This window comes from Anomaloglossus baeobatrachus, chromosome 1 (assembly GCF_048569485.1).
Source record: "Anomaloglossus baeobatrachus isolate aAnoBae1 chromosome 1, aAnoBae1.hap1, whole genome shotgun sequence".
Lineage (NCBI taxonomy): Eukaryota > Metazoa > Chordata > Amphibia > Anura > Aromobatidae > Anomaloglossus > Anomaloglossus baeobatrachus.
The window spans coordinates 718,054,078-718,080,262 of record NC_134353.1 but is presented as its reverse complement, the minus strand read 5'-3'; the positions used below and the strand labels follow the sequence as shown (position 1 = coordinate 718,080,262).

The following is a 26,185-nucleotide window of genomic DNA, read 5'->3' as shown; positions in this document are numbered from 1 at the left end:
ACTAGAAATTCATGGCGGCTATGTCTAATATTGGCGTGACACCATGAATTTCAGGCTTAGGGCCAGCTGATAATACAAAGCTGGCCCTAACCCCATTATTACCCAGTGAGCCACCCGATACCAGGGCCGCTGGAAGAGTTGGATACAGCACCAGAAGATGGCGCTTCCTATGAATGCGCCATTTTCTGGGACAGCTGCGGACTGCAATTCGCTGTGGGGGGGGGCCCAGAAAGCTTGGGCCACCCTGTACTGCGGATTCCAGTCCCCAGCTGCCTAGTTGTACCTGGCTGGACACATTAATTGGGCGAAGCCCATGTCGTTTTTTTTTATTATTATTTTATGAAATTCATGAAATAATTAAAAAAAGGGCTTCCCTATATTTTTGGTTCCCAGCTGGGTACAAATAGGCAGCTGGGGGTTGGAGGCCACCCGTACCTGCCTGCTGTACCTGGCTGGCATACAAAAATATGGCGAAGCCCATGTCGATTTTTTTTTTAATTCATTAAAAAAAGAACAAAAAAAACAAACACATAACCCAAAAGGGTTAGGGGTAAAAAAAAATGCTTAGGCTCTCGCTGCATTTTCTATTGCTAGGGTAACTTAAACAGCTACTGGCTGCTAACCCCTCCTGCTTGGTGTTACTTTCACTGGCAATGAAAAATCCAGTTAAGCCCTTTTTTCTTGAGTTTTTTTGCCAAAAAATTAAAAAAAAAATTCCATGGGCTTAGCCCAATTTTTGTGTCCAGCCAGGTACAACCAGACAGCTGGGGACTGGAAACCGCAATGCTGAGTGGCCCAAGCTTTCTGGGCCACCCGCTGTGTATTGCAGTCCGCAGCTGCCCCAGAAAATGGTGCTTTCATAGAAGCGCCATCTTTTGGCGCTGTATCCAACTCTTTCAGTGGACATGGTGCCAGGTGGCACGCTGGGTAATAAGGGGTTAATACCAGCTTTGTTTTACCAGCTGGTATTAAGCCCGAGATTCTTAATGTGAAGCCAAGTTTGACTTGGATATTAAGAATCTCCAATAAAGGGTTAAAAAAAAACACCACACAAAAAATACTTTATTAAAAATAAATACACAGACACACTTAGGGACTCCATCTTTATTACTCCCTCTCACCCCTCCTCAATCCTGGTCTTCTGTCACCGATCTAGCTCTGCTATATCAGAAAGCACGGGGGAGGAAGAACGCTTCAAATCCCCGTGCTGTCTAATCACTCAATGAGTTAGCAGAGACTGCAGGTTGGTAAGCGGTGACATCACCGCTACCACCGTTGCCATAGTAACCTAATGAGCAGGTTGCTATAGCAACGGTGATCTCCGAGCACCTGATTCCCGGCACCGCTATTCACCTGCATGAGCCGGTAAATAGCGGTGCTGGTAAACGATCTAATAGATCATCATTTTCCTGTCACTTTTATTCCAAAATGGAGATTGAAAAAAATGGGCTGAACAAGGAAATGATATCAGAACACCTTTTTTTCACATCCAACTTTAATGAGCTGAAACAAGCATTCAATAGTAACAAAAAAGCATGAAAAGAAGCATGAAAAAAAGCAGGAAAAAAAGCATGAAAGCATGAAAAAAAGCAGGAAAAAAAGCATTAAAAGAAGCATGAAAAGAAGCATGAAAAAAAGCAAGAAAAAAAGCATGAAAAGAAGCAAGAAAAAAAGCATGAAAGCATGAAAAGAAGCATGAAAAAATGCATGAAAGCATGAAAAGAAGCACAGAAAAAAGCAGCTTTTTTGTGCTGAAAAAAAAGCACCGTGGGCACAAGGCCTTAGGCTATGTGCCCACGGTGCTTTTTTTTCAGCACAAAAAAAGCTGCTTTTTTTCTGTGCTTCTTTTCATGCTTTCATGCTTTTTTTCATGCTTCTTTTCATGCTTTCATGCTTTTTTTCTTGCTTCTTTTCATGCTTTTTTTCATGCTTCTTTTCATGCTTCTTTTCATGCTTCTTTTCATGCTTTTTTTCCTGCTTTTTTTCATGCTTTCATGCTTTTTTTCCTGCTTTTTTTCCTGCTTCTTTTCATGCTTTTTTTTTTACTATTGAATGCTTGTTTCAGCTCATTAAAGTTGGATGTGAAAAAAAGGTGTTCTGATGTCATTTCCTTGTTCAGCCCATTTTTTTCAATCTCCATTTTGAAATAAAAGTGACAGGAAAATGATGATCTATTAGATCGTTTACCAGCTATTTACCGGCTCATGCAGGTGAATAGCGGTGCCGGGAATCAGGTGCTCGGAGATCACCGTTGCTATAGCAACCTGCTCATTAGGTTACTATGGCAACAGTGGTAGCGGTGATGTCACCGCTTACCAACCTGCAGTCTCTGCTAACTCATTGAGTGATTAGACAGCACGGGGATTTGAAGCGTTCTTCCTCCCCCGTGCTTTCTGATATAGCAGAGCTAGATCGGTGACAGAAGACCAGGATTGAGGAGGGGTGAGAGGGAGTAAAAAAATGGAGTCCCTAAGTGTGTCTGTGTATTTATTTTTAATAAAGTATTTTCTGTGTGGTGTCTTTTTTTAACCCTTTATTGGAGATTCTTAATATCCGGGTCAAACTTGGCTTCACATTAAGAATCTCTGGCTTAATACCAGCTGGTAAAACAAAGCTGGTATTAACCCCTTATTACCCAGCGTGCCACCTGGCACCATGTCCACTGGAAGAGTTGGATACAGCGCCAAAAGATGGCGCTTCTATGAAAGCACCATTTTCTGGGGCAGCTGCGGACTGCAATACACAGCGGGTGGCCCAGAAAGCTTGGGCCACTCAGCGTTGCGGTTTCCAGTCCCCAGCTGTCTGGTTGTACCTGGCTGGACACAAAAATTGGGCTAAGCCCATGGAATTTTTTTTTAATTTTTTGGCAAAAAAACTCAAGAAAAAAGGGCTTAACTGGATTTTTCATTGCCAGTGAAGGTAACACCAAGCAGGAGGGGTTAGCAGCCAGTAGCTGTTTAAGTTACCCTAGCAATAGAAAATACAGCGAGAGCCTAAGCATTTTTTTTTACTCCTAACCCTTTTGGGTTATGTGTTTGTTTTTTTGTTTTTTTTTTTAATGAATTAAAAAAAAAAATCGACATGGGCTTCGCCATATTTTTGTATGCCAGCCAGGTACAGCAGGCAGGTACGGGTGGCCTCCAACCCCCAGCTGCCTATTTGTACCCAGCTGGGAACCAAAAATATAGGGAAGCCCTTTTTTTAATTATTTCATGAATTTCATAAAATAATTTAAAAAAAAAAACGACATGGGCTTCGCCCAATTTATGTGTCCAGCCAGGTACAACTAGGCAGCTGGGGACTGGAATCCGCAGTACAGGGTGGCCCAAGCTTTCTGGGCCCCCCCACTGTGAATTGCAGTCCGCAGCTGCCCCAGAAAATGGCGCATTCATAGGAAGCGCCATCTTCTGGTGCTGTATCAAACTCTTCCAGCGGCCCTGGTATCGGGTGGCTCACTGGGTAATAATGGGGTTAGGGCCAGCTTTGTATTATCAGCTGGCCCTAAGCCTGAAATTCATGGTGTCACGCCAATATTAGACATAGCCACCATGAATTTCTAGTAAAGATAAAAAAAACACAACACAGAGAAAAATATTTTTTATTAGAAATAAAACACAACACAATTAGTGACTCCATCTTTATTGAACTAAAGAACCCCCCTCCGCTGTAGTCCTGGGTCGAGGGTCCCTTGATGTCCAATCCGAATCCAATATCATCTGATTGAAAGGCAAACTGATCAGATGATGACACATCATCTGATCGGTTTGCCTTCTGATCAGATGATATTGGATTCAGGTCTTTGAACCTGACACAGGTTCAAGGACCTGAAACAGATTACACATCAGCTGATTGTCTAAAGTCCCATGGGCTCCAGGACCCGCTGGTAAGCAGCTGATGCTATCACCTGATAGCATCATCCGATCGTTTACGTCCAGGGAAGATCAGCTGATTCATCATCTGCTTGTTAAAAAGCTGGCAAGCTGTTCACCGCTGGACGTAAACAATCAGCTGCTTACCGGGAGGTCCTGGAGCCCATCGGACGTGACCCAGGAGACTGCAGAGAGGTGAGTAAGGGTACCTTCACACTTAGCGATGCAGCAGCGATCCGACCAGCGATCTGACCTGGTCAGGATCGCTGCTGCATCGCTACATGGTCGCTGGTGAGCTGTCAAACAGGCAGATCTCACCAGCGACCAGTGAACAGCCTCCAGCCAGCAGCGACGTGCAAGCGACGCTGCGCTTGCACGGAGCCGCCGTCTGGAAGCTGCGGAGACTGGTAACTAAGGTAAACATCGGGTATGGTTACCCGATGTTTACATTAGTTACCAGCGCACACCGCTTAGCTGTGTGTGCAGGGAGCAGGGAGCCGCGCACACTGAGCGCTGGCTCCTTGCTCTCCTAGCTACATTACACATCGGGTTAATTAACCCGATGTGTACAGCAGCTACATGTGCAGAGAGCCGGAGCCGGCAGCACAGGCAGCGTGAGAGCTGCAGAGGCTGGTAACTAAGGTAAATATCGGGTAACCACCTTGGTTACCCGATGTTTATCTTGGTTACAAGGGAGATCCCCCGCTGGGATTAACTATTCACCTTGTGACGTCAGCGGGGGTCCCTGCATTGTTTAATGCCACATGTCACTGCAGAGAAGTTCGGGATGTCACAATGTGAATACAATTCATGCAGGGGGATTACCGAGCAATGCCGCCCACATTCTTGGAGATCCCCGCTGGGATGAACTCTTTACATTGTGACATCAGCGGCGGTCCATGCATTGTTTACCGTGACACCTCGCTGTATAAGTTCCGGGATGTCACAAGGTGAATACAATTCATACAGGGGGATTACTGTGGGATTTCCTGGAGATCCCCCGCTGTGATGAACTCTTTACCTTGTGACGTCAGCGGGGGTCCCTGCAGAGGTGTCGCGCTAAACAATGGGAGATAAGATAACAGCTGCTGGACGATGGCTATGTGGCTTTCTTCTATGAAGGAATCTACATAGCCATAGCTTTCTTTTCTCCCTAAAAACGCCCAAACGCATAAAATATAAAGCAAGGTGGGCATTACACATGCGTTTTTTCTTGCTTTTTTCCCTGACTCCATTGAAGTCAATTGGGGAAAAAAGCAGGAAAAAACGCTAAAACAATTGACATGTTGCTTCTTTTTTCAGCAAGAAAAAAAGCAACTGAAAAAGAAGCAATGTGGGCACAGCAAGTCCCGATTCTCATAGACTTTGCTGGGATGCTTTTTCCTTGCTTTTATTGATTAAAAAAAGCAATGAAAAACGCTAGAAAAAACGCTGTAAAAACGCCCTGTGGGCACAAGGCCTTACTGTGGAAATGTCACACTGCCTGTAAGTTGTTCATTCATTCTTGGGATGTGAATTATCACATATTTTTCTCAATTTTTTTCCCCCTAACGTTAATCAGAGCATAGCATGGGTTTTCACAGATAAATTTGCTTACCAGACACTTGATTGCCACAGGTATATTTTAAATATGTTAAACTGAATGACTAGCAGCAATGAAAATGGCTACCATCTTGCTTTTTTTTTGTCTTCAGGTGGTGAAGTGGTAAAGATCGCACAGCTGGCTACTTCTGGTGCTGCTCAAGGCAGAATAGCCCAGCCCAAAACCCCAGTCACCCTGCAATTCCAAGGGAACACATTCACACTGTCCCAAAGCCAACTGCGCCAGCTAACAGCCGGGCAACCTCTGCAACTGCAAGGTACTGTAGTGTGGAGACCTGGAACAGCAGGTCAATTTTACCCTGTTTAAAAAAGTACAATCTGTCCTACAAAGCTAAGTGGAGGCTAAAGTACATCTATGTATTATGTGTGCATAACATAACCCTAACATTAGGCTAATGTTAGCTGAACCCGCTGATACTGCCAGGTGCGGCCGTCTCGCTAATGTGCATCGAACCCCAGACAGCTGATTCTTGGGTGCGTTAAAGGGGTATTCCCATCTCCAAGATCCTATTCCATTATAACAATATTAGCAAATACCTCCAATAAGAAATGTAGTATAGTTCTCCTGATATAGCCATGTCTCTTACCTCATGTGCAGGGCATTACAGTAGCTTACATATCCATGGTTACGACCACAAGCAGCTAACTAACTGTCACTGTATGTGAGTGGACGTAACCATGGATATCTAAGCTGTAATGCCCTGCACATGAGCTAAAAGACATGTCTATATCAGGAAAACTATACTACATTTCTAACTGGAGGTATTTGTTAATATTAATATCATTTTAGGATAGGCGCCTGGAGATGGGAATATCCCTTTAAGCATTCGGTAAGTCCAGTTTTGGGCAGGCAATGCTTTTGTTCTCTCTTAGGTAAGCCATTGCTAGAGATGTCTGGTAGAGGCCCTCTCATAGAGAACACCACAGTACTCGGCCGAAAGTGCACTCTAGTGTATGAAAAGCCTTCCTGACCGTCGGCAGGAGCATTGTTCAGCCCACAGCCTTCTCTTGTGTATGGTGGGCTTACATCACTGATGCTTGCTGAGTAAGAAAATGGGTTTTCTTGAGTCTCATTTCAACTCTTTTGAGTAACCTCAGTCTCCTGAATGGGAAGAGTCAGATAAAGCCAGATCTCTGCTACTGAGAGTTGTAAAGATTTGTGTGGATTGTTTGTACATTCACAGGGAGCGTTCTCCAGATTGTTTCGGCTCCTGGACAGCAGTATCTTCGTCCCCCTGGGCCCTTAGTAATGCAGACAGTGCCTCAAGGGACCTCCATTCAAAATGCAATAAATGCTTTAGGAAACCAGCACCCTGCCAGCAACATACCTACTTTGACTCCTCAAACAGGTGCGGAAAATTGTGTGATCTGATATATTATTTCCTTTATTAATTTTTTGTGAAAAGATGATTCCAGGTATTACTAAATATTCTAGGCAGATTCTAGGCAGTACAATAGTCCTCACAATGGCAAATATTCATGGCACATCCACATTAATGCCCGTTTCACACGTCAGTGAAAAACAGTGACGTTTTTCACTGGCGTGTAAAACACGCACATGTCCCTGCGTGTGCCGTGATTCACGGCACACGTGGGTTGTCTAAGTGCAATCCGGGCTCCGTTCTCCGTGGCCCGTGATTGCACTTAGAAAACAACTCACCTGCACCCGCTCCCGCTGTCCATGGTGCTGATCGCTCCCGCGGTGCAGCATCCGGCCGGCGGTGACCCCCGCAGCAGCTGCTTCCGGGTCGGCTGTGTCGCGCATAATGAATATGCGCGACAGTAATGAGCCGGCTCTGAAGCAGCAGGGAGAATGGGCTGCAGAGGACATCGCTGGACGCCGGGTGAGTAAAAATTATTTTTATTTTAAAAGCACGTTTTTTTCTGGCACGTGTTTCATGGACCACACCACTGCGTGGTCCGTGGAACATCAGTGATGCCAGAAAAAAATGGACATGTCTCCGTGCGGCAATCACGCACACGCGGGTACGCCGCACGGAGACACGTGCAGTGAAAAATCACTGACGTGTCAGCAGACCCATTCATTATAATGGGTCTGCGTATGTCAGTGATTCTGGTACGTTTAAAAAAAGCACAAATGTACCAGAATCACTGACGTGTGAAAGGGGCCTAAATAGAAGAAAATTTGATTCATTTTTTATTAAACATTAAAAGCTGTGTATCCACATTTGTCTGGTGCAGCATGCGTCCTTATCCTTAACTGGAGGACTTTCAACATGGACATGTATGTTACCCCCACCTCCAAAGTGCAAACAAAATTCAAAGTTACCCTGCTTGCACACATCCATGAAATGCTGACTTTCCTCGTACTTGTAGACCTGGCCTTACAGGCAAGTCTCCCGACCTTAGCCCAACTGCTTCATATAAGCCTATGAGACAGAGAAATCATATCAGGATGCTCTGGTCTTCCAATTAGAGCACTATCTGTGATCATGGATTATGTAAAACTGGCCCTAGTACCCATCACATTAGAAATAGAACTAATCTGCAGTTGCCAATATCTGTGACGTGCTCTAGGATATAAATGTGTTCACATACATACATACATATATTTTAATTGAGAAACAGAAAGGTAGAATCAGCTCACCCAGATCACATGGAGACTCCAATGAAGGACAGGTGCACGGGAAGGCCGGCCCGGCCAAGAAACTCCAGGAAAAAGAAAAAAATCCAGCACTCGTGTCCAGGAAATGTAATAAAATTTGCTTCTTTTATTTATTCAATTTTCATAGTAAAATTGGATCATATCCACAAAGTATAAAAAATCCCCATAAAGACAGGATGGGATGACAGAGGAGTACGCGTTTCGAGCTACATGCTCCTAATCTCAATCCACCTGGACACGAGTGCTGGATTTTTTTCTTTTTCCTGGCATATATTTTAATTGTTATGCGGCTCAGTGGTTAGCACTATTGCTTTGCAGCGCTGGGTTCAATTCCCATTAAGGAAATCTGCAAGGAGTTTGTATGTTCTCCCCGTATTTGCGGTGGTTTCCTCCCACGCGCCAAAGACATAGTGATAGGGGATTTAGATTTGTGAGCCCCAATGGGGACAGTGATGATCACGTCTGTAAAGCGCTGTGGAATTATTGTTGCTGTATAAGCGAGTAAATATCTGCAAATACATTTTAGCAAAATAAAAAAAGACAGACCATATATAAACATATATGATGAGTAGGCAGGTACAAAATCAGAAGACGGTGTGCATTTTGTTGGTTTATATGTTACAGGAATTCAAGCAAGAAGCATCATGCCTTACCCTAGTGGTGGTGATTGTACATCTCTGAAAAACTCACAGAGTTCCCTTACTCCTGCACAGGTATGGCATTTATATATTAACCCCTTCAGAACCTATGTTACGTCACAGGTCGTGTTCCCTTCCTTGATGCAGGCTCACACGCTGAGCCTGCATGTTTTCCTGCACATATCAGCTGACATGTGCCTCTAACATGCCTCTGACAGCAGGATTTAACGCGCTGGCTGGGAGAACGCCATTCCACCCCCCCATCAGTGGCCATGTGACATGATCGCAGGACGCCGATAGGTTGTCAAGACAGCCAGGGGTCAGATGATGACCCCTAAGTCTGTTATAACGTAATTCCTGTGAACGTTAGCTATGAGCCGGTGTTCATAAGAAGACAACATTTCTGCTGCACAGAGCGGTGCTGATGCTAGTGCCCTGCTCTGTACAGCACAAGCGATCTGAAGATTGGAGCTTCAAGTCTCCTAAGGGGACTAGAATCAACAATACAGAGTGAAAAAAAAGTTTTTAAAAATATAAAAAATGCAAAAATTCATATCACGAAATCACCTCCTCCCCCCCCAAAAAAAAACAATGAAAAAAAGAATAAACAATACAAATATTTGACATAGCCACTTTCAGAAATACAACAGAGCAGTCCAGCTCACCTGTTATAGTTCATTGGAGACCAGCACTTTTTGACCGTGCACGGACCAGAAGGAGAAAGCCAACTCCCAGCAGATAAGGAGATACATTTGTAGGATTGTCCAGCAAACAGGTCCAAAATTTAAAAGTAAAAACATTTTTTCTTTATCGTTCCTATGGGAGACCCAGACATTGGGTGTATAGCTTCTGCCTCCGGAGGACACACAAAGTACTACACTAAAAAGTGTAGCTCCTCCCTCTGAGCCTATACACCCCCTGGAGAACGAGATCTAGCCAGTTCATTGCTTTGTGTTCAGGAGGCATACATCCACACATGCATTCTCATCTGATTTTTCATTTTTGGAAAGAGTTTGAAGAAAAGCGGGTCCAAGCCTGGACTCCCGGCATGTCCCTTCTCACCCCAATGTGTCGGCGGTGTTGTTAAGGTTGATTCCAAGGCTGGAGCTTTACATGCCGCGCTCCTTCACCATCCCTCGGGCTCTGGCTTGAAGTGGGAGCCAGCACGGTTCTCCATGCTTTGCAGGAGACCGGTCTCCATCCGCAGCCCTTCAGGATCCTGCTGGACGGAGCACTCATCCCCAGGGACTTGGAACCCTGCGTCTCAGCAAGCTAAGTACCTGAGACGTTTATATTCTGGGGGTCCCTGTACTTTATTATGGTGGGAGAGTGTGCTGTGTAACTTTTCTGACATTTCCGGCCGGTTCTCTGGCTGTCGCCTGAGAACCGCGCCGATGGTGCCTGCGCGCCGGCCGCATCGCTCAAATTTAGGCCCCGGCGTCGCCGGAGGCCTACTTTCGATTTCACTGCCCTCGCATGTCAATCATGCAATGGGACAGTGCGGCTCCGCCCAGCGGCCGTTTGGCACAGGGGAGGGACACTCCTCTCTGAGTACATGTCCCCTCCCCTGTAAGTCTCCTTGGCCCTCCAGATCCCGCTCTCAGAGCAGGTCCCGCCCCCTCTCCTCGCTCCGGCGCCATTTTATCAGCGTTTTTCTCTGCGATCAGCGCTTGCTGCAGCATCCCTCCTAAGCTGCTTGGGGGTCCGGGCTGTGGGATCTGGAGGGCACACAAACGGTCTGGTAAGCCACAACCTCCGGTTGTGGACCTTCTTATATACTCTCTGGGGGTCATTCTGGCTCAGAGCCCCCACTCCAGCAGCATGTCTCACACGAGGAGCAAGGCTGCAAGGCTGTACTCAGTATGCACTGCATGTAAGCTCGTGCTGCCTGAACCGAGCACATATCCACATTGTGATGCCTGCTCTAACCTGACAATGCCTCAGCCTGGAATCGCACCCACAGTGGTCCCTCCGGCTGCTCCGGCTCCGGTGGCTGAACCCCCGGCTTGGGTAGAATCCTTCTCTAGGTCAATCTCCCAGTCTTTTGCCGACTTCATGGGACAGCTGTCCCGGACTTTGCTGAACATGCATCAGCCCCCTTCTCAGGGCGCCTCTGCTGCTAGGGCTCTCTCAGCGGAGCTCACAGAGGATTCTTCATCTGGTCCCAGACCCCGTCCTCCTAAGAGGAGACGTAGGGCTCCCTCCCCTTCCTCGTCCCGCGGCTCTGCTTCTGAAGCTGACTCACCGGACGGGGAGGATGCCTTTTCAGGGGGCTCGGAGGCTACCTCCATGTGCCCCATTGATCTGTCCGAAGGTGACTCAGATGTTAGTGATTTGATTGCGTCCATTAATTCGGTACTGGACCTCAATCCGCCAGTATCAGAGGAGCAACCCTCTCTGGCAGAAAAGCACCAGTTTACCTTGCCTAAGAGGACAAAGAGTGTGTTCTTTAACCACTCCAGTTTTCAGGCCGCTGTGACCAAGCCTAGGGCCTGTCCTGACAAACGCTTCCCAAAGCGTGGTTCTGATGACCGTTTTCCTTTTCCACCTGAGGTGGTCAAGGAGTGGGCTCATTCACCAAAGGTAGACCCCCGGTGTCTACACTCTCAGCCCGGACTGTTGTATCAGTGGCTGATGGCACCTCTCTTAAAGATTCCACTGACCGCCAGGTTGACCTTCTGGCCAAATCTGTATATGAGGCAGCAGGGGCCTCGTTCTCCCCATCTTTTGCAACAGTGTGGGCTCTCAAAGCCATCTCTGCTTCTCTAGAGGAGATGCATTCCCTCGCCAGGGAATCTATGCCCGAAATGGTTGCCTTAACTTCCCAAGCTTCAGCTTTTTCATCCTATGCCATGTCTGCCATGCTGGAGGCTTCTCACCGCACTGCGGTGGCTTCGGCTAATTCCCTCGCTATCCGCAGGATCTTGTGGCTTCGAGAGTGGAAGGCAGATGCTTCTTCAAAGAAGTACCTTGCTGGACTCCCTTTTGCTGGGTCCAGGCTGTTCGGTGAACAACTGGATGAAATTATTAAGGAAGCTACTGGCGGAAAGAGTACTTCCATGCCACAAACCAAAACCAGGAAACCTGTCCAGGGTAGGAACCAGTCGAGGTTTCGTTCCTTTCGTTCCTCCAACTGGTCGTCCTCTAAGCCCTCGGCTTGTCCACTAACTCAGCCAAGGAGCAAAAATCCAACTGGCGCACAAAGGCGCGTCCACAGAAGACCGCAGGAGCTGCTGCCACTAAGGCAGCCTCCTCTTGACTATCTGTCCGCGCCAGCAACATCCTTAGTCGGTGGCAGGCTCTCCCACTTTGGCGACGCTTGTTTCAACACGTCTCCGATCAGTGGGTGCGGGATATCATCTCCCACGGCTACAGGATAGAATTCTCTTCCAGCCCGCCAAACAGATTTTTTCTGTCAACTCCCCCCTGTTCCAAGGCCGCCGCCTTCGCTCAGGCCGTGGCATCCTTGCAGGCCAACGGAGTAATTGTACCGGTTCCCGCCCGGGAACGGTTCAGAGGTTTCTACTCAAATCTCTTCCTAGTCCCCAAAAAGGACGGTTCCTTCCGGCCCATCCTGGATCTCAAGCTTCTCAACAAGCATGTTCAGGTGCGGCATTTTTGCATGGAATCTCTGCGGTCAGTCATTGCCTCAATGACCCAAGGGGATTTCCTGGCATCCATCGACATCAGAGATGCCTATCTGCACGTGCCAATTGCAGTTTCTCACCAGCGTTGGCTACGTTTTGCAATCGGAGAGGAACATTTCCAATTTGTGGCTCTCCCCTTCGGGTTAGCCACGGCCCCTCGGGTATTCACCAAGGTCATGGCAGCAGTGATTGCGGTTCTGCACCTACAGGGGTTGGCAGTGATTCCTTACCTGGACGACCTTCTAGTCAAGGCTTCATCCAGCGCAGACTGTCAGCGGAGTGTCTCGCTCACTCTCGCCACTCTAGCCCAATTCGGGTGGCTGGTCAATCTTCCCAAATCAACTCTGACTCCGACCCAGAGGCTCACGTACCTAGGGATGCAGTTCAAGACTCTACCGGCACTTGTGAAGTTGCCCTTGATCAAACAGCAGTCCCTCCAGTCAGCGGTGCGCTCTCTGCTGAGACCCCGCCGTTATTCCATCAGGCACCTGATGCAGGTGCTGGGTCAGATGGTGGCGTCAATGGAGGCTGTTCCCTTTGCCCAGTTCCATCTGCGTCATCTGCAGCTGGACATTCTCCGCTGTTGGGACAAGCAGCCTTCCTCCTTGCACAGGTTAGTGGCTCTGTCGCCACAGACCAGGAGCTCTCTTCAGTGGTGGCTTCGGCCCCTCTCTCTGTCTCAGGGACGCTCCTTCCTGGCTCCGTCCTGGGTGATCCTCACCACGGATGCCAGTCTATCCGGCTGGGGAGCGGTATGCCTCCACCACCGAGCTCAGGGCACTTGGACTCCGTCCGAGTCAGCCCTCTCGATCAATGTGCTGGAAACCAGAGCCGTGTTCCTGGCTCTCCTAGCTTTTCACCACCTATTGGCGGGCAAACACATCCGAGTCCAGTCAGACAACGCGACAGCGGTTGCCTACATCAATCACCAGGGCAGGACACGCAGCCGCCTGGCAATGTCGGAGGTACAACGCATCCTTCAATGGACGGAGGATTCCAAGTCCACCATATCCACAGTCCACATCCCAGGCGTGGAAAACTGGGAGGCAGATTATCTCAGCCGTCAAACCGTGGACAGTGGCGAGTGGTCCCTGCATCCGGCAGTGTTTCAGTCAAAATGCCGCAAGTGGGGCACTCCGGACGTGGACCTAATGGCATCCCGTCACAACAACAAGGTTCCGATTTACGTGGCTCGCTCCCACGATCCTCAGGCCTTCGCAGCAGACGCTCTGGTTCAGGACTGGTCCTAGTTTCGTCTGTCCTACGTGTTTCCCCCTCTAGCTCTCTTGCCCAGAGTCCTGCGCAAGATCAGAATGGAGGGCCGTCGGGTCATGCTCATTGCTCCGGACTGGCCCAGGCGAGCTTGGTATCCAGACCTGCTCCATCTGTCCGTAGAGGTGCCGTGGCACCTTCCGGACCGTCCAGACCTTCTCTCACAAGGTCCGTTTTTCCGCCAGAATTCTGCGGCTCTCAGATTGACGGCATGGCTCTTGAGTCCTGGATCTTGACGGCTTCTGGTATTCCTCCTGAAGTCATTTCCACTATGACTCGGGCCCGTAAGTCTTCCTCGGCCAAGATCTATCACAGGACTTGGAAAATTTTCCTGTCCTGGTGTCGCTCTTCCGGCCATCCTCCTTGGCCTTTTTCCTTGCCGACCCTTCTGTCCTTTCTACAGTCCGGTCTGCAGCTGGGACTGTCCCTCAACTCTCTCAAGGGACAAATCTCGGCTCTGTCAGTGCTGTTCCAGCGGCGTATCGCCCGGCTGGCTCAGATCTGCACCTTCATGCAGGGCGCGTCTCACATCATTCCGCCTTACCGGCGGCCCTTGGATCCCTGGGACCTCAATTTGGTCCTCACGGCCTTGCAGAAACCGCCCTTTGAGCCTCTTAGGGAGGTTTCCTTGTTTCGTCTTTCACAGAAAGAAGTCTTTCTAGTGGCCATAACTTCCCTCAGGAGAGTCTCTGATTTGGCTGCGCTCTCTTCGGAGTCACCTTTTTTGATTTTCCATCAAGACAAGGTGGTTCTCCGTCCGACTCCGGACTTTCTCCCTAAGGTGGTTTCTCCTTTCCACCTTAACCAAGACATTACCCTGCCTTCCTTTTGTCCGGCTCCTGTTCATCGCTTTGAAAAAGCGTTGCATACTCTGGATCTGGTATGGGCGCTCCGGATCTATGTGTCTCGCACCGCTGCTCTTAGGCGGTGCACCTCTGTTTTTGTGCTAACCACAGGTCGGCGTAAGGGCCTCTCTGCTTCTAAGCCGACCTTAGCCCGTTGAATTAGGTCGACCATTTCCGATGCCTACCAGGGTTCTCGGGTGCCTCCCCCGCCGGGGATCAAGGCACACTCGACCAGAGCTGTCGGTGCCTCTTGGGCTTTCAGGCACCAGGCTACGGCTCAGCAAGTCTGTCAGGCTGCCACTTGGACTAGCCTGCATACCTTTTCAAAGCACTACCAAGTGCATGCTCATGCTTCGGCAGATGCGAGCTTGGGCAGACGCATCCTTCAGGCGGCTCTCGCCCATTTGTGAAGTTAGGCTCTGCCTACTTCTCAGTTTTTCTGTTTACTCCCACCGATGGACTGCTTTGAGACGTCCCAATGTCTGGTTCTCCCATAGGAACGATAAAGAAAAAGAGAATTTTGTTTACTTACCGTAAATTCTTTTTCTTATAGTTCCGTATTGGGAGACCCAGCACCCTCCCTGTTGCCTGTTGGCAGTTTCTTGTTCCGCGTGTTATCACCGGCTGTTGTTGTGGACAGAGTCTCCGGTTGTTCCGGTTCTTGCTCTGTTTTTACTTGTGGGTGGCTATTCTCCTTCAGCTTTTGCACTAAACTGGGTAGATCTCGTTCTCCAGGGGGTGTATAGGCTCAGAGGGAGGAGCTACACTTTTTAGTGTAGTACTTTGTGTGTCCTCCGGAGGCAGAAGCTATACACCCAATGTCTGGGTCTCCCAATACGGATCTATAAGAAAAAGAATTTACGGTAAGTAAACAAAATTCTCTTTTTTCTTTATTTCATCGTAGAGACAGAATAAGGATGTGATATCCGAAACGCGTCCTCCTGCTCTATGTTTTTGTACTTGACATGACGGAATTTTATCTACGATGAAATAAAGAAAACATTTTTTTTACTTGTAAATTTTGGACCAGTTTGCTGGACAATCCTACAAATGTATCTCCACTTTCAGAAATGCCTGATCTAGCAAAATATAAAAAATGATTCTGATATGTAAACAGCATAATAAGACAAAAAAAAAAATCAAAACTCCGGAATTAACTTTATTTGGTCGCTGCAACATTGGAATAAAATGCAATAATAGGCGATCAAAACATTGTATCTGCCCCAAAATGTTATCATTAAAAATATCAGCTCAGGACACAAAAAAAGAAGCCATCACACAGGCCAGATCCTGAAAAATGAGAACATTACAGGTCTCAGACACACTGAGTGACACCGGTACCATTATTTTATGTATGTTTTATACGGACGTGTGAAAGGAGCCTTAGCCCACTATCAGGACTACTCCTATTATAGCCACTAGGTTAATTGCCTCAATAAGAGATTTCTTCTAATGAACAAGCAATTTTATAAATATCAGTGTTCTTTAACCCCTTCACCCCTGGCTGATTTTTCGTTTTTCAGGGATTTTTTTGCTCCCCTTCTTCCAAGAGCCGTAACTGTTTTTATTTTTCCATCAAATTTGCTATCTGAGGGCTTGTTCTTTGTGGGACAAGTTGTACTATTATAGGAAACCATACGTTTTACCATATAGTTTACTGGAAACCAGGAAAAAAATTCCAAGTGTGGAAAAATTGCAAAAAAACTGCGATTGCATGATTGTTTTTGAGATATTTTATTCACCATGTTCGCTATATGGTAAAACTGATGCATTGGTGTGATGCCTCAGGTCAGTACGAGTTTGTACTTGTAGTAGGACAAGGCACAGCCACAAAAGGAAAAGGAGGTGCACTTGTCGGCTTCTAAACCATCCGTATACAGGTAAATACAAGGCACTCTTCAAAGTACAGTTTGTGTGTAGTTTATTTTCAAGAAAAAAAATGACATTTTGGCCACGTGATGGCCTTCATCAGACATCTCCTGCAAATGATCAATATGGGCACTGGGACAATGTTATAAGTAGCAGTGTATACTGCTAGAACAGGTTAAAGGCCCCGTCACACTAAGCAACCTCGCTAGCATCATCGCTGCTAACGAACAACTTTTGTGACGTAGCAGCGATGTTGCTAGTGATGTCGCTGTGTGTGACATCCAGCAACAACCTGGCCCCTGCTGTGAGGTCGCTGGTTGTTGCTGAATGTCCTGGGCCATTTTTTAGTTGTTGCTCTCCCGCTGTGAAGCACAGATCGCTGTGTGTGACAGCGAGACAGCAACAACTAAATGTGCAGGCAGCAGGAGCCGGCTTCTGCGGACACTGGTAACCACGGTAAACATCGGGTAACCAAGAAGCCCTGTCCTTGGTTACCCGATATTTACCTTTGTTACCAGCCTCCGCCGCTCTCACTGTCAGTGCCGGCTCCTGCTCTGTGCACATGTAGCTGCAGGACACATCGGGTTAATTAACCCGATGTGTGCTGTAACTAGGAGAGCAGGGAGCCAGCGCTCAGTGTGCGCTGCTCCCTGTAGCTGCGTGCGCTGGTAACCAAGGTAAATATCGGGTTGGTTACCCGATATTTACCTTAGTTACCAAGCGCAGCATCTTCCACGCGGCGCTGGGGGCTTGTCACTGGTTGCTGGTGAGCTCACCAGCAACTCGTGTAGCGATGCTCCAGCGATCCCTGCCAGGTCAGGTTGCTGGTGGGATCGCTGGAGCGTCGCAGTGTGACATCTCACCAGCAACCTCCTAGCAACTTACCAGCGATCCCTATCGTTGTTGGGATCGCTGGTAAGTTGTTTAGTGTGACTGGACCTTAAGGCCCCGTCACACTAAGCAACATCGCTAGCAACATCGCTGCTAACGAACAACTTTTGTGACGTTGCTAGCGATGTTGCTGTGTGTGACATCCAGCAACAACCTGGCCCCTGCTGTGAGGTCGTTGGTTGTTGCTGAATGTCATGGGCCATTTTTTAGTTGTTGCTGTCCCGCTGTGAAGCACAGATCGCTGTGTGTGACAGCGAGACAGCAACAACTAAATGTGCAGGCAGCAGGAGCCGGCTTCTGCGGAGGCTGGTAACCAATGTAAACATCGGTTAACCAAGAAGCCCTGTCCTTGGTTACCCGATATTTACCTTCGATACCAGCCTCCGCCGCTCTCACTGTCAGTGCCGACTCCTGCTCTGTGCACATGTAGCTAGCTGCAGGACACATCGGGTTAATTAACCCGATGTGTGCTGTAGCTAGGAGAGCAGGGAGCCAGCGCTAAGCAGTGTGCACTGCTCCCTGCTCTGTGCACATTTAGCTGCAGTACACATCGGGTAATTAACCCGATGTGTGCTGTAACTAGGAGAGCAAGGAGCCAGCGCTAAGCATTGTGCGCTGCTCCCTGCTCTGTGCACATTTAGCTGCAGCATACATCGGGTAATTAACCCGATGTGTGCTGTAACTAGGAGAGCAAGGAGCCAGCGCTAAGCATTGTGCGCTGCTTTCTGCTCTGTGCACATTTAGCTGCAGCATACATCGGGTAATTAACCCGATGTGTGCTGTAGCTAGGAGAGCAAGGAGCCAGCTCTCAGTTTGCGCTGCTCCCTGCTCTCTGCACGTGTAGCTCCGTGCGGTGGTAACCAAGGTAAATATCGGGTTGGTTACCGATATTTACCTTAGTTACCAAGCGCAGCATCTTCCACGCGTCACTGGGGGCTGGTCACTGGTTGCTGGTGAGCTCACCAGCAACTCGTGTAGCCACGCTCCAGCGATCCCTGCCAGGTCAGGTTGCTGGTGGGATCACTGGAGCGTCGCAGTGTGACATCTCACCAGCAACCTCCTAGCAACTTACCAGCGATCCCTATCGTTGTTGGGACCGCTGGTAAGTTGCTTAGTGTGACGGTACCTTTAAAGCAGCGCTTTATCTGAATGACCAGTATCAGCTGGAAACAATGAGTAGCTGAGAACGCTAAACCAGGTGTAAATAGAACCTTTAATAAAGAACCAGTGTCAGCATAGCAGTAGCAAGGAAAGCAGCGGTGTCCACCGTTATGTATAACGTGGCTGAAACGTCACTTTTTTTCTTGAAAATAAGCTACACACAAACTGTACTTTGAAGAGTGCCTTGTATTTATTTGAATACGAGTTTGTAAACACCAAATATGTATAGGTTTACTTTTATCTAAGGGGTTAAAAAAAAATCAGAAGTTTGTCCAAAAAGTAGCGTTCAAATTTTTCGGGATCTATGGCTCAGTGACGGCCTATTTTTTGCGTCTCGAGCTGACATTTTCAACGGTACCATTTTTGCGCAGATGCTATGTTTTGATAGCCTTTTTGCGCAAAATTTGCGGAAACCAAAAAACAGAATTTTGGCGTTTGGAATTTTTTTGCTGCTACACCGTTTACCAATCAGATTAATTGATTTTATAGTTTGATAGATCGGGCATTTCTGAATGCAGCGATACCAAATGTATGTATATTTTTTAATTTTTTTAACCCTTTAATTTTCAATGGGGCGAAAGGGGGGTGATTTGAACTTTTAGGATTTTTAATTTTTCTTTTTAATTTTTTCAAACTTTTTTTAATTTTACTAGTCCCCCTAGGGGGCTATAAGGATCAGCAGTCTGATTGCTCATTCTATTCTCCCAATCAGATCAGCACCACTCAGATTGGGAGAAATGCTCATCTCTTGTAACCTGCAGTATTCAGCTGCTTGTTACAGGACCGGAGTCATGTGAGCTACAGGACTTATCACAAGACCCTGTGCTACCATGACAACCATTGGATCCACTGATCACGTCACGTGACTTCCGGTGGAGGCCGTTAAGTACAGAACTACCGCGATCGCCATTAAAATGGCACTGTCACATTTTGACAGCGCCATTTAAGGGGTTAGTGGGTACGGGTGGATAGCGAGTCCTCTCGTTCCTGCAAGGCACACATGTCAGCTGTACAAATCAGCTAACATGTGCGTGGATCTCCCCCAGCTGCCCCCACAGCAGCCGGTGGGGATTAACACTATGACCACAAGGACATAATATTACTGCCCGTGGTCATTAAGGGATTAAAAGATAATGATTTTATGTGAATCAATCCCCCTACTACAGAATATAAAAGATCACAATGTGATTTATTTTGCTTTAATGCAGGATTTTATGGAAGAAAAACAGCGAATATTAAGAGATCGCCTGGAGCGTCTATTTACCAGCAATGAACGGCGCTGCGCGCTGGCTCCCATTTATGGGAGTGATCTGTTATCACTTTTTCAAATGCAGTCTTCTAGATTTCATCCACCTGAGAAAGAAACACAGTGGGGATGGGTGGGATCTGTGAACTGTCTGCAATCTTCTCACTCTTCCAAAGACATGAGAGACCCTCTGGGCCAACTTATTCTATCCACAGAGCAGCAGAAGGCAATACTGGGACCTCTTGCTAGAAGGTGAGTGTTGTAGTTTACAAGAATACGCCGCTTCTGGCTTGTTTATATATGTAGTAGGATCATTGTGGTAAAATGTGGGAACTGTGGAATATATCATAGCTTTTATTTTTCATCCTCTCCTTTTTATAGTGCGGTTTGTGTGGTGCCTGCTGTTGTTGCTCCTTCTCCAATGTTGGCAGTGCCACATCCTCCTCCCTTATATACCCACAACATGAAGATGCTAAGGCACAGAATGGAGAAGCAGGCAGCCCCATACCTACAGTGCTTGCGAGAACAGACAACTCCTAATTGTGTGCAGACGCCTGACCTGCGGCTCATCCAGTGTGACTCAGGTTGGTTACATGCTGATAATAGGCAAAGTCTGCCCAATCCAGAGTGGCAGGGTTCATGCTTCTTGCTACGCAGCTTTAATCTCTTTCTCAGTGCCCTTGAACAGTAAGGAGAAACAATCGTCTCACCTGTGGGGCTTCCAGTGTTGCAGCACTTATCCCCTATGCCATCAAGTGGCATTAAACTGATTTTCCATTTTCAGAAAACCCTTGTCTCCTCGTTGCACTTTGATTAAAAATACAAACAAACTGTTCTCTACTCACCCTCCCTGCGTTCAGCAGTGATTCTCTGACGCTGCTCCCAACGCCTGTTATTATCTGCAGCGCTGGCATCAGAGCTTTAGTCAATAAGTAAGCTTTCCGGCTCATGCCTTCTACTCTGGCAGAGCTGCTGAGCTCAGTGATTGGCTGCAGTGCTATCTGCATGATGTCAGCACTGCAGACAATTACAGACACCAGGAGAAGTGGTTGAGACTGAGCACTTGGACCTGAGGAAGGTGAGTAAAGAACAGTTTATTTGTCTAAGACAAACTGCACAGGGAAGAGGTAATTTTCGAAACCAGAAAACCCTTTTCAAACACCACGATCACAAAACCATTTAAACACCATCCAAAAAATCATAAAAAATGTTAATTTTGTGTTGATTAAAGGACAGAGACATTGGGAAGGACATTTCTTTCTGATCTCTTTCTGTATTCACGGCTTATATTTCTGTCTCAGTAAGGCTATGTGCGCACATTGCGTATTTGCATGCAGTTACGCTGCGATATGCACCGCAGCGTAACTGCATGCGTCCTGCGTCCCCAGCACAATCTATGAAGATTACGCAGGAGACGTGCGCACATGGCATATTAGAGCGCAGCGCTTCGGCTACTGCCTGAAGCGCGCGTTCTAAGAAGTGACATGTCACTTCTTTCCTGCGCTCTGCATGCATCCCCCGCTCTGTCTATGGGAGGGGCTGCAGTCAGAACGCATGGAATCGTTTTTTTTTTCATTACGGACTCTTTCTGCAGCGATTTGAAGCGCACGTGTGCTGTTCAAATCGCTGCAGAAATGTTTGCAGGGACAGTACGCAACGTGCGCAAATAGCCTAATAGACAGAAAGTGGAAATAACTGATACTTTGTTTCGGCACAAAGCTTCCTTTGCCGGTTAAACAGAGCCGATTAGATGTTCCTTTTAATCATTGATCTGAAGTCTTGTGAACCTTGGAGACGTCTTTTTCAGTTCACTAGCGATGACCATACTTACTGACTTTATTTTTGCACACAGGAAAGCTGGAAGCATTGTCCATCCTCCTGAGGAAGCTGAGGTCTGAGGGTCGCCGTGCTTTGATCTTCTCCCAGATGCTGCTCATGCTAGATATTTTGGAGACCTTCCTGGACATCAACAGTTTCAGCTTCTTGAGGATTGATGAGTTTGCAAACTATGAACAATGTCACGTATGTAACAGCTTATCATGATATTGGTATACTTGTTAGAGGGGGACAAACGTTTTTTATCTTGTAAGATATTCAGATTTTAGGAAAAATATTTAGATGGCTATACACATGACTACCAAATTTGTTGATTTCTGTGAGCTCAAGCAACTATATAGTATGTACGGTGGTCTACCAACTCACCCGATGGCAGATACATTTAATTGGCTGGAGCAACACAAATCTCTTTTATATTCTAGCATAAAACAAGAATATATAGAAACTAAATAATGATTACGAGAATTTCTGCAATCAGAATTGTTATTTACATTGTTACACAGGATCTGATGAGGAGCTTTAATCAAGATCCCCGAATTTTCTGCATCGTAATATCTACCCAAAGCCGATCTCTCGGAGTTCCCTATGTGGAAGCTGACACCGCGATCTTTTATGACAGTGATTTAAATCCAGTGATGGACTCTAGAGCGCAAGCCTGGTGCGATCAGATTGGAAGGACAAAGGATATCCACATTTATCGGTAAGAGCTGTGCTTTGATAACCTGGGAAATCAAAATAAAGTAGCCATCAATCTATCTTTAATAAATGTAACTTTTGTAAACTTAGGCTCGTAAGTGGAAACTCTGTGGAGGAGAAGCTGTTGAAGAATGGCACTAAGGATTTAATACGAGAAGTTGCAGCTCAGGGAAATGACTTTTCTATGGCTTTTCTGACACAGGTACTTTTTTAATAATAAAGGGAACCTGTCACCTTATAAAAAGGTATTTACCTGCAGGTATAGGGTTAATCTTCAGTCAAATAGTGTTACAATGTTTTAAACCAACCAAGGAATGCACTGGATAAATAATTTAATTCACAAAAATATTTATTTTAGATTAAAATGACATACAACCATGGTCATAAGTTTGGAGAGAATATTCAGGTGAAAAAGATTTCCCTGGGTTAGTCCCGTAAATATAAATTATATTTGTTGGTATGGAACACTGAGTATGAATGAAAAAATTATCAATATAATCCTTATAAACAACTGGTGTAAAAGCACTTTCATACAAATGGGGAATTAAATTTATTTCATTACTATAAATATTTAAATAACGTTATGAATAGTTGACATTGTAGCAAAAGGTTACCTCACATTAATCATGTACCATTGTTTAAAAGGATTATATAAACAAGTAAAAAATGTCTGCAGTGCGTTTGTTCGATGTGAACTATATCCTACAAGGTGAAACTGATGCGTCAATAAAGTGCAAAGCGCAAGATATCAATATAATCTTTTCCACACACGGATACACATAGAAACTATGTAGTGGTAGAGAATACACAGTGCATAACAAAACTCAGGATGATCAGATAATTATAATTAGTGAATACTAAACAACACCAACAATGGCCACAAAACTTTTAGTACATACCAGGGATCACAGGGATGCTCCCAACGCACGTTTCGCTGTCTTTCTCAAGGGAGCTCGCTGGGCACCTTCTTTGACAGTTTGCTGTGCACTTGCATCTGTACAGAGTGATCTGTTAATCAGAGTGTCAGGGCGTGCTAATACCCGCTGCTCATAGTATAGTGAGCTTTACATTGAGCGTTAACTGTAGCTGCTCCGCGCATGCCCACCGTGGCTGAAATCGGTGGCTCTCAATAGGAAATTATTTCATTTTCTCAAGGACGCATTTTAAAGCTATTTACTTGCAAACTATCCCCATATCTGCAGCTAAATAGCGTTTTCTGAGATGACAGTTTCCCTTTAAATGGGATGCAAACAGATTTGTAAATGTAATTATTTGACTGTTGACTCTTTGGAAGCCGAGAATTTATTCCTATATGTTCAACTATGCTTTATGGATAAGATGGATTTTCACGGAGAAATTGCTGCGCTGCTGAATGTAGATAAACCTTTACACATGGTAATAGTGCAGAACAGTTAAGTAGTTTATTTGTCAACATATTTCTGGGCCATTCTGGCTCCTTTTTCAAGACAAAACCACAATTGCCTCTGTTTTATGAAATATATGATGAGGTATCGTCTTGGACCAGTCTCTTGACTTTTTCACCTTTAATCTAAAATGTGATCCACCTTTTCTCCTTTGTTGTAAAACCATTATTGTTTATGCCGTTCTTATTGAGTTCAAGTTGTCTCTTCAGGGAGGAAGAAGATGAACTCTAGCGCCACCTATTGGAAGTAGCAATCAATCCTAAAAGTCAAAAGTGACCCTTTAACAAGCCTTTTCATTTGACTTAGGATTTATGCCGGATCAGAACCTCAAATTGCAGACAGGGTGTTTCAGGGTGATTGCCCCTCGTCAGTGCAAAGTAGGAGATCTGATCTGATGAGGAGTTGTGCTAGAGTGAGACACTCCTGATTTATGAAAACGCTTCTGCCTCTTTATGAATTAGGAGCATAGGACAAATGGTGTGCACCTCCATGCTCAACTTGCCACAAATCCTACTACAGTCCGCTCATCATGAATTTGATAAGTGGTGGTCGCAGCACCCATGTGCTACTCTATCTCTTTTCAACTTTTCAAAACTTTTAACTTCAGAATACTGGCGTAAAAGCTTTGATGAATCGAGTCCATTGACTTCTTAAATAACCACAATAGTGCTGAAATTAGAAGTATTGTTACTAATATTGTGAGAGAAATTTACTGACATGTGATCCCCAAATCTCATTCTTAGTGTGCAGATATTGGTTTTTATATGTGACAAAGATAACTAGATGTTTTCTTCTCTCGCAGCAAACCATTCATGAGCTATTTGAGCTTTATTCACCCCTGGAGGACTCAGGATTTGGAGTAAAGGCAGAAGAATTTGTAATGCTTTCTCAAGAGCCACCTCCAGCAGAGACAATAGCTACAAAATTTGCCAAACCATTTATAGAGGTTAGAAGAAATTGCATCGCTGTTTTCATTGCCCACAAGATGTTATTTCACCAATATAACATAATATCTCTCTCTATTAAATTACAAAGGCTTTGAAGAGTATTGAACATGGACCTGAAGTAAAGATGGGGTTATCTGTGCCTGAGAAAATAGGAGAGCAAGACATTAAGGTGAAAGAAGCAGGAAGCCGTTCTGAAGACACCTCCGAATTGAAGGAGCTGGCTGCCGTGGTGGAGCAGGTAAAATACATCATACATGATTGTACGTGATTGATTGTAGCAGCTAACATAACAGCCATTAATTTAGCAAGTAATTGGGAGACACAGTCTTGCACTGGAATATTACCTCTTATATACTAACCAAAGTCATAAGATAGTAGTTGACTGAAGTACAATCAACAGCACCTTCCCCAACTGCCAAATAAGTATTTATGCTCAGAAAAGCTGGGAGTACATGTTTATTTCAGTAGAGAGATGGAAATAATTGTATCCCCCATAAATGAAAGGTGCTGATCCTTTTTTCCTCTGACTGCAGACATTAAAGGACAACAGGTTGCCCCTACATACACAACTATACTGCCAATATATGAGAAGAAGGCAGTAAGGTGTATCTAGCCCACATGGGAGAAGCTACCTTAGTTCCAGATTCACATACATGGCATACCCCAAGAAAATTAAATATTCACCAACATGTTTAAAAAAAATAGAAATAAATAAATATATATATCTTATTTTTTTTAAATGTGCTGGTTTGCAGCAGCTGTATTCCACTACACACATTTTACATATAAACATATACATACAGTACTTATACTTATACATTTATACAGAAATACATGTGCATATACTTTTGGATAATTGATACAAAAACTTCCATGAGGCAAAAATAGGACATTTTCTTTTAGAATAATGTAAAAATCTGAAAGCTGCACTCAGAAAAGATGTAGTATGTTACTTTACTAATAGAGCACAGTGTTTGGAAACAAAGCACTGGAAAAGCTAGATTAAAAAGAACCCAGAGTAAATTCCTATAGTAAAGAATGACCCCTGCCTAGTAAGGTGTAAAACAAAACATGAAGAATAACTATACACATACCGTATATGTGACAAACACCAGATGAGACCAACAGAATTATGGTACTACATAAACCCAGTAGCTAGTGTAAGACAACAAAATAATAATATACCGCCAAAACAGACAGTTCTTGAGAAATGCAAAAATAAAAGTAGCCAGGCATATGTTCACAATGGGAAGAGAATGAAGACTTAAGGCCCCTTTACACACTGCAAAATCGTTAACGACATCGCTGTAACATCACCGGTTTTGTGACGCAATAGCGACCTCCCCAGCGACATTGCAGTGTGTGAAACGCATCAGCGACCTGGCCCCCGCTGTGAGATCGCTGATCGCTACAAATTGTTCAGGAACATTATTTGGTCCTTTGTTTCCCGCTGAGCAGCATGCATCGGTGTGTTTGACACCATTACAACAACTTCGTTAGTGACTTCTCTTTCAAATAGATGCTTTAACACGTCCCTAATGACCAGCTAGGTCAGTCTGCAGGTCTGCATCGCTGCTGCGTCGTTGGCCAGGTCTGCCTGTTTGACAGCTCGCTAG

The 26,185-nt window shown here is 45.8% G+C and overlaps 1 protein-coding gene across 15 annotated transcripts in view; it reads left to right on the top strand.

The window, feature by feature from the left end:
• The window catches only part of EP400 (E1A binding protein p400), a 293,821-nt gene that overhangs the window by 169,756 nt on the left and 97,880 nt on the right, over positions 1–26,185 (top strand). For all 15 annotated transcript variants that reach the window (XM_075322084.1, XM_075322051.1, XM_075322044.1 and 12 more), the window contains 10 exons: positions 5,564–5,728; positions 6,656–6,820; positions 8,722–8,810; positions 19,629–19,918; positions 20,048–20,250; positions 21,519–21,688; positions 22,006–22,202; positions 22,289–22,400; positions 24,425–24,568; positions 24,658–24,807. In XM_075322084.1, coding sequence (XP_075178199.1) covers positions 5,564–5,728; positions 6,656–6,820; positions 8,722–8,810; positions 19,629–19,918; positions 20,048–20,250; positions 21,519–21,688; positions 22,006–22,202; positions 22,289–22,400; positions 24,425–24,568; positions 24,658–24,807 — 1,685 coding nt within the window. The remainder of the gene's footprint in view (positions 1–5,563; positions 5,729–6,655; positions 6,821–8,721; positions 8,811–19,628; positions 19,919–20,047; positions 20,251–21,518; positions 21,689–22,005; positions 22,203–22,288; positions 22,401–24,424; positions 24,569–24,657; positions 24,808–26,185) is intronic.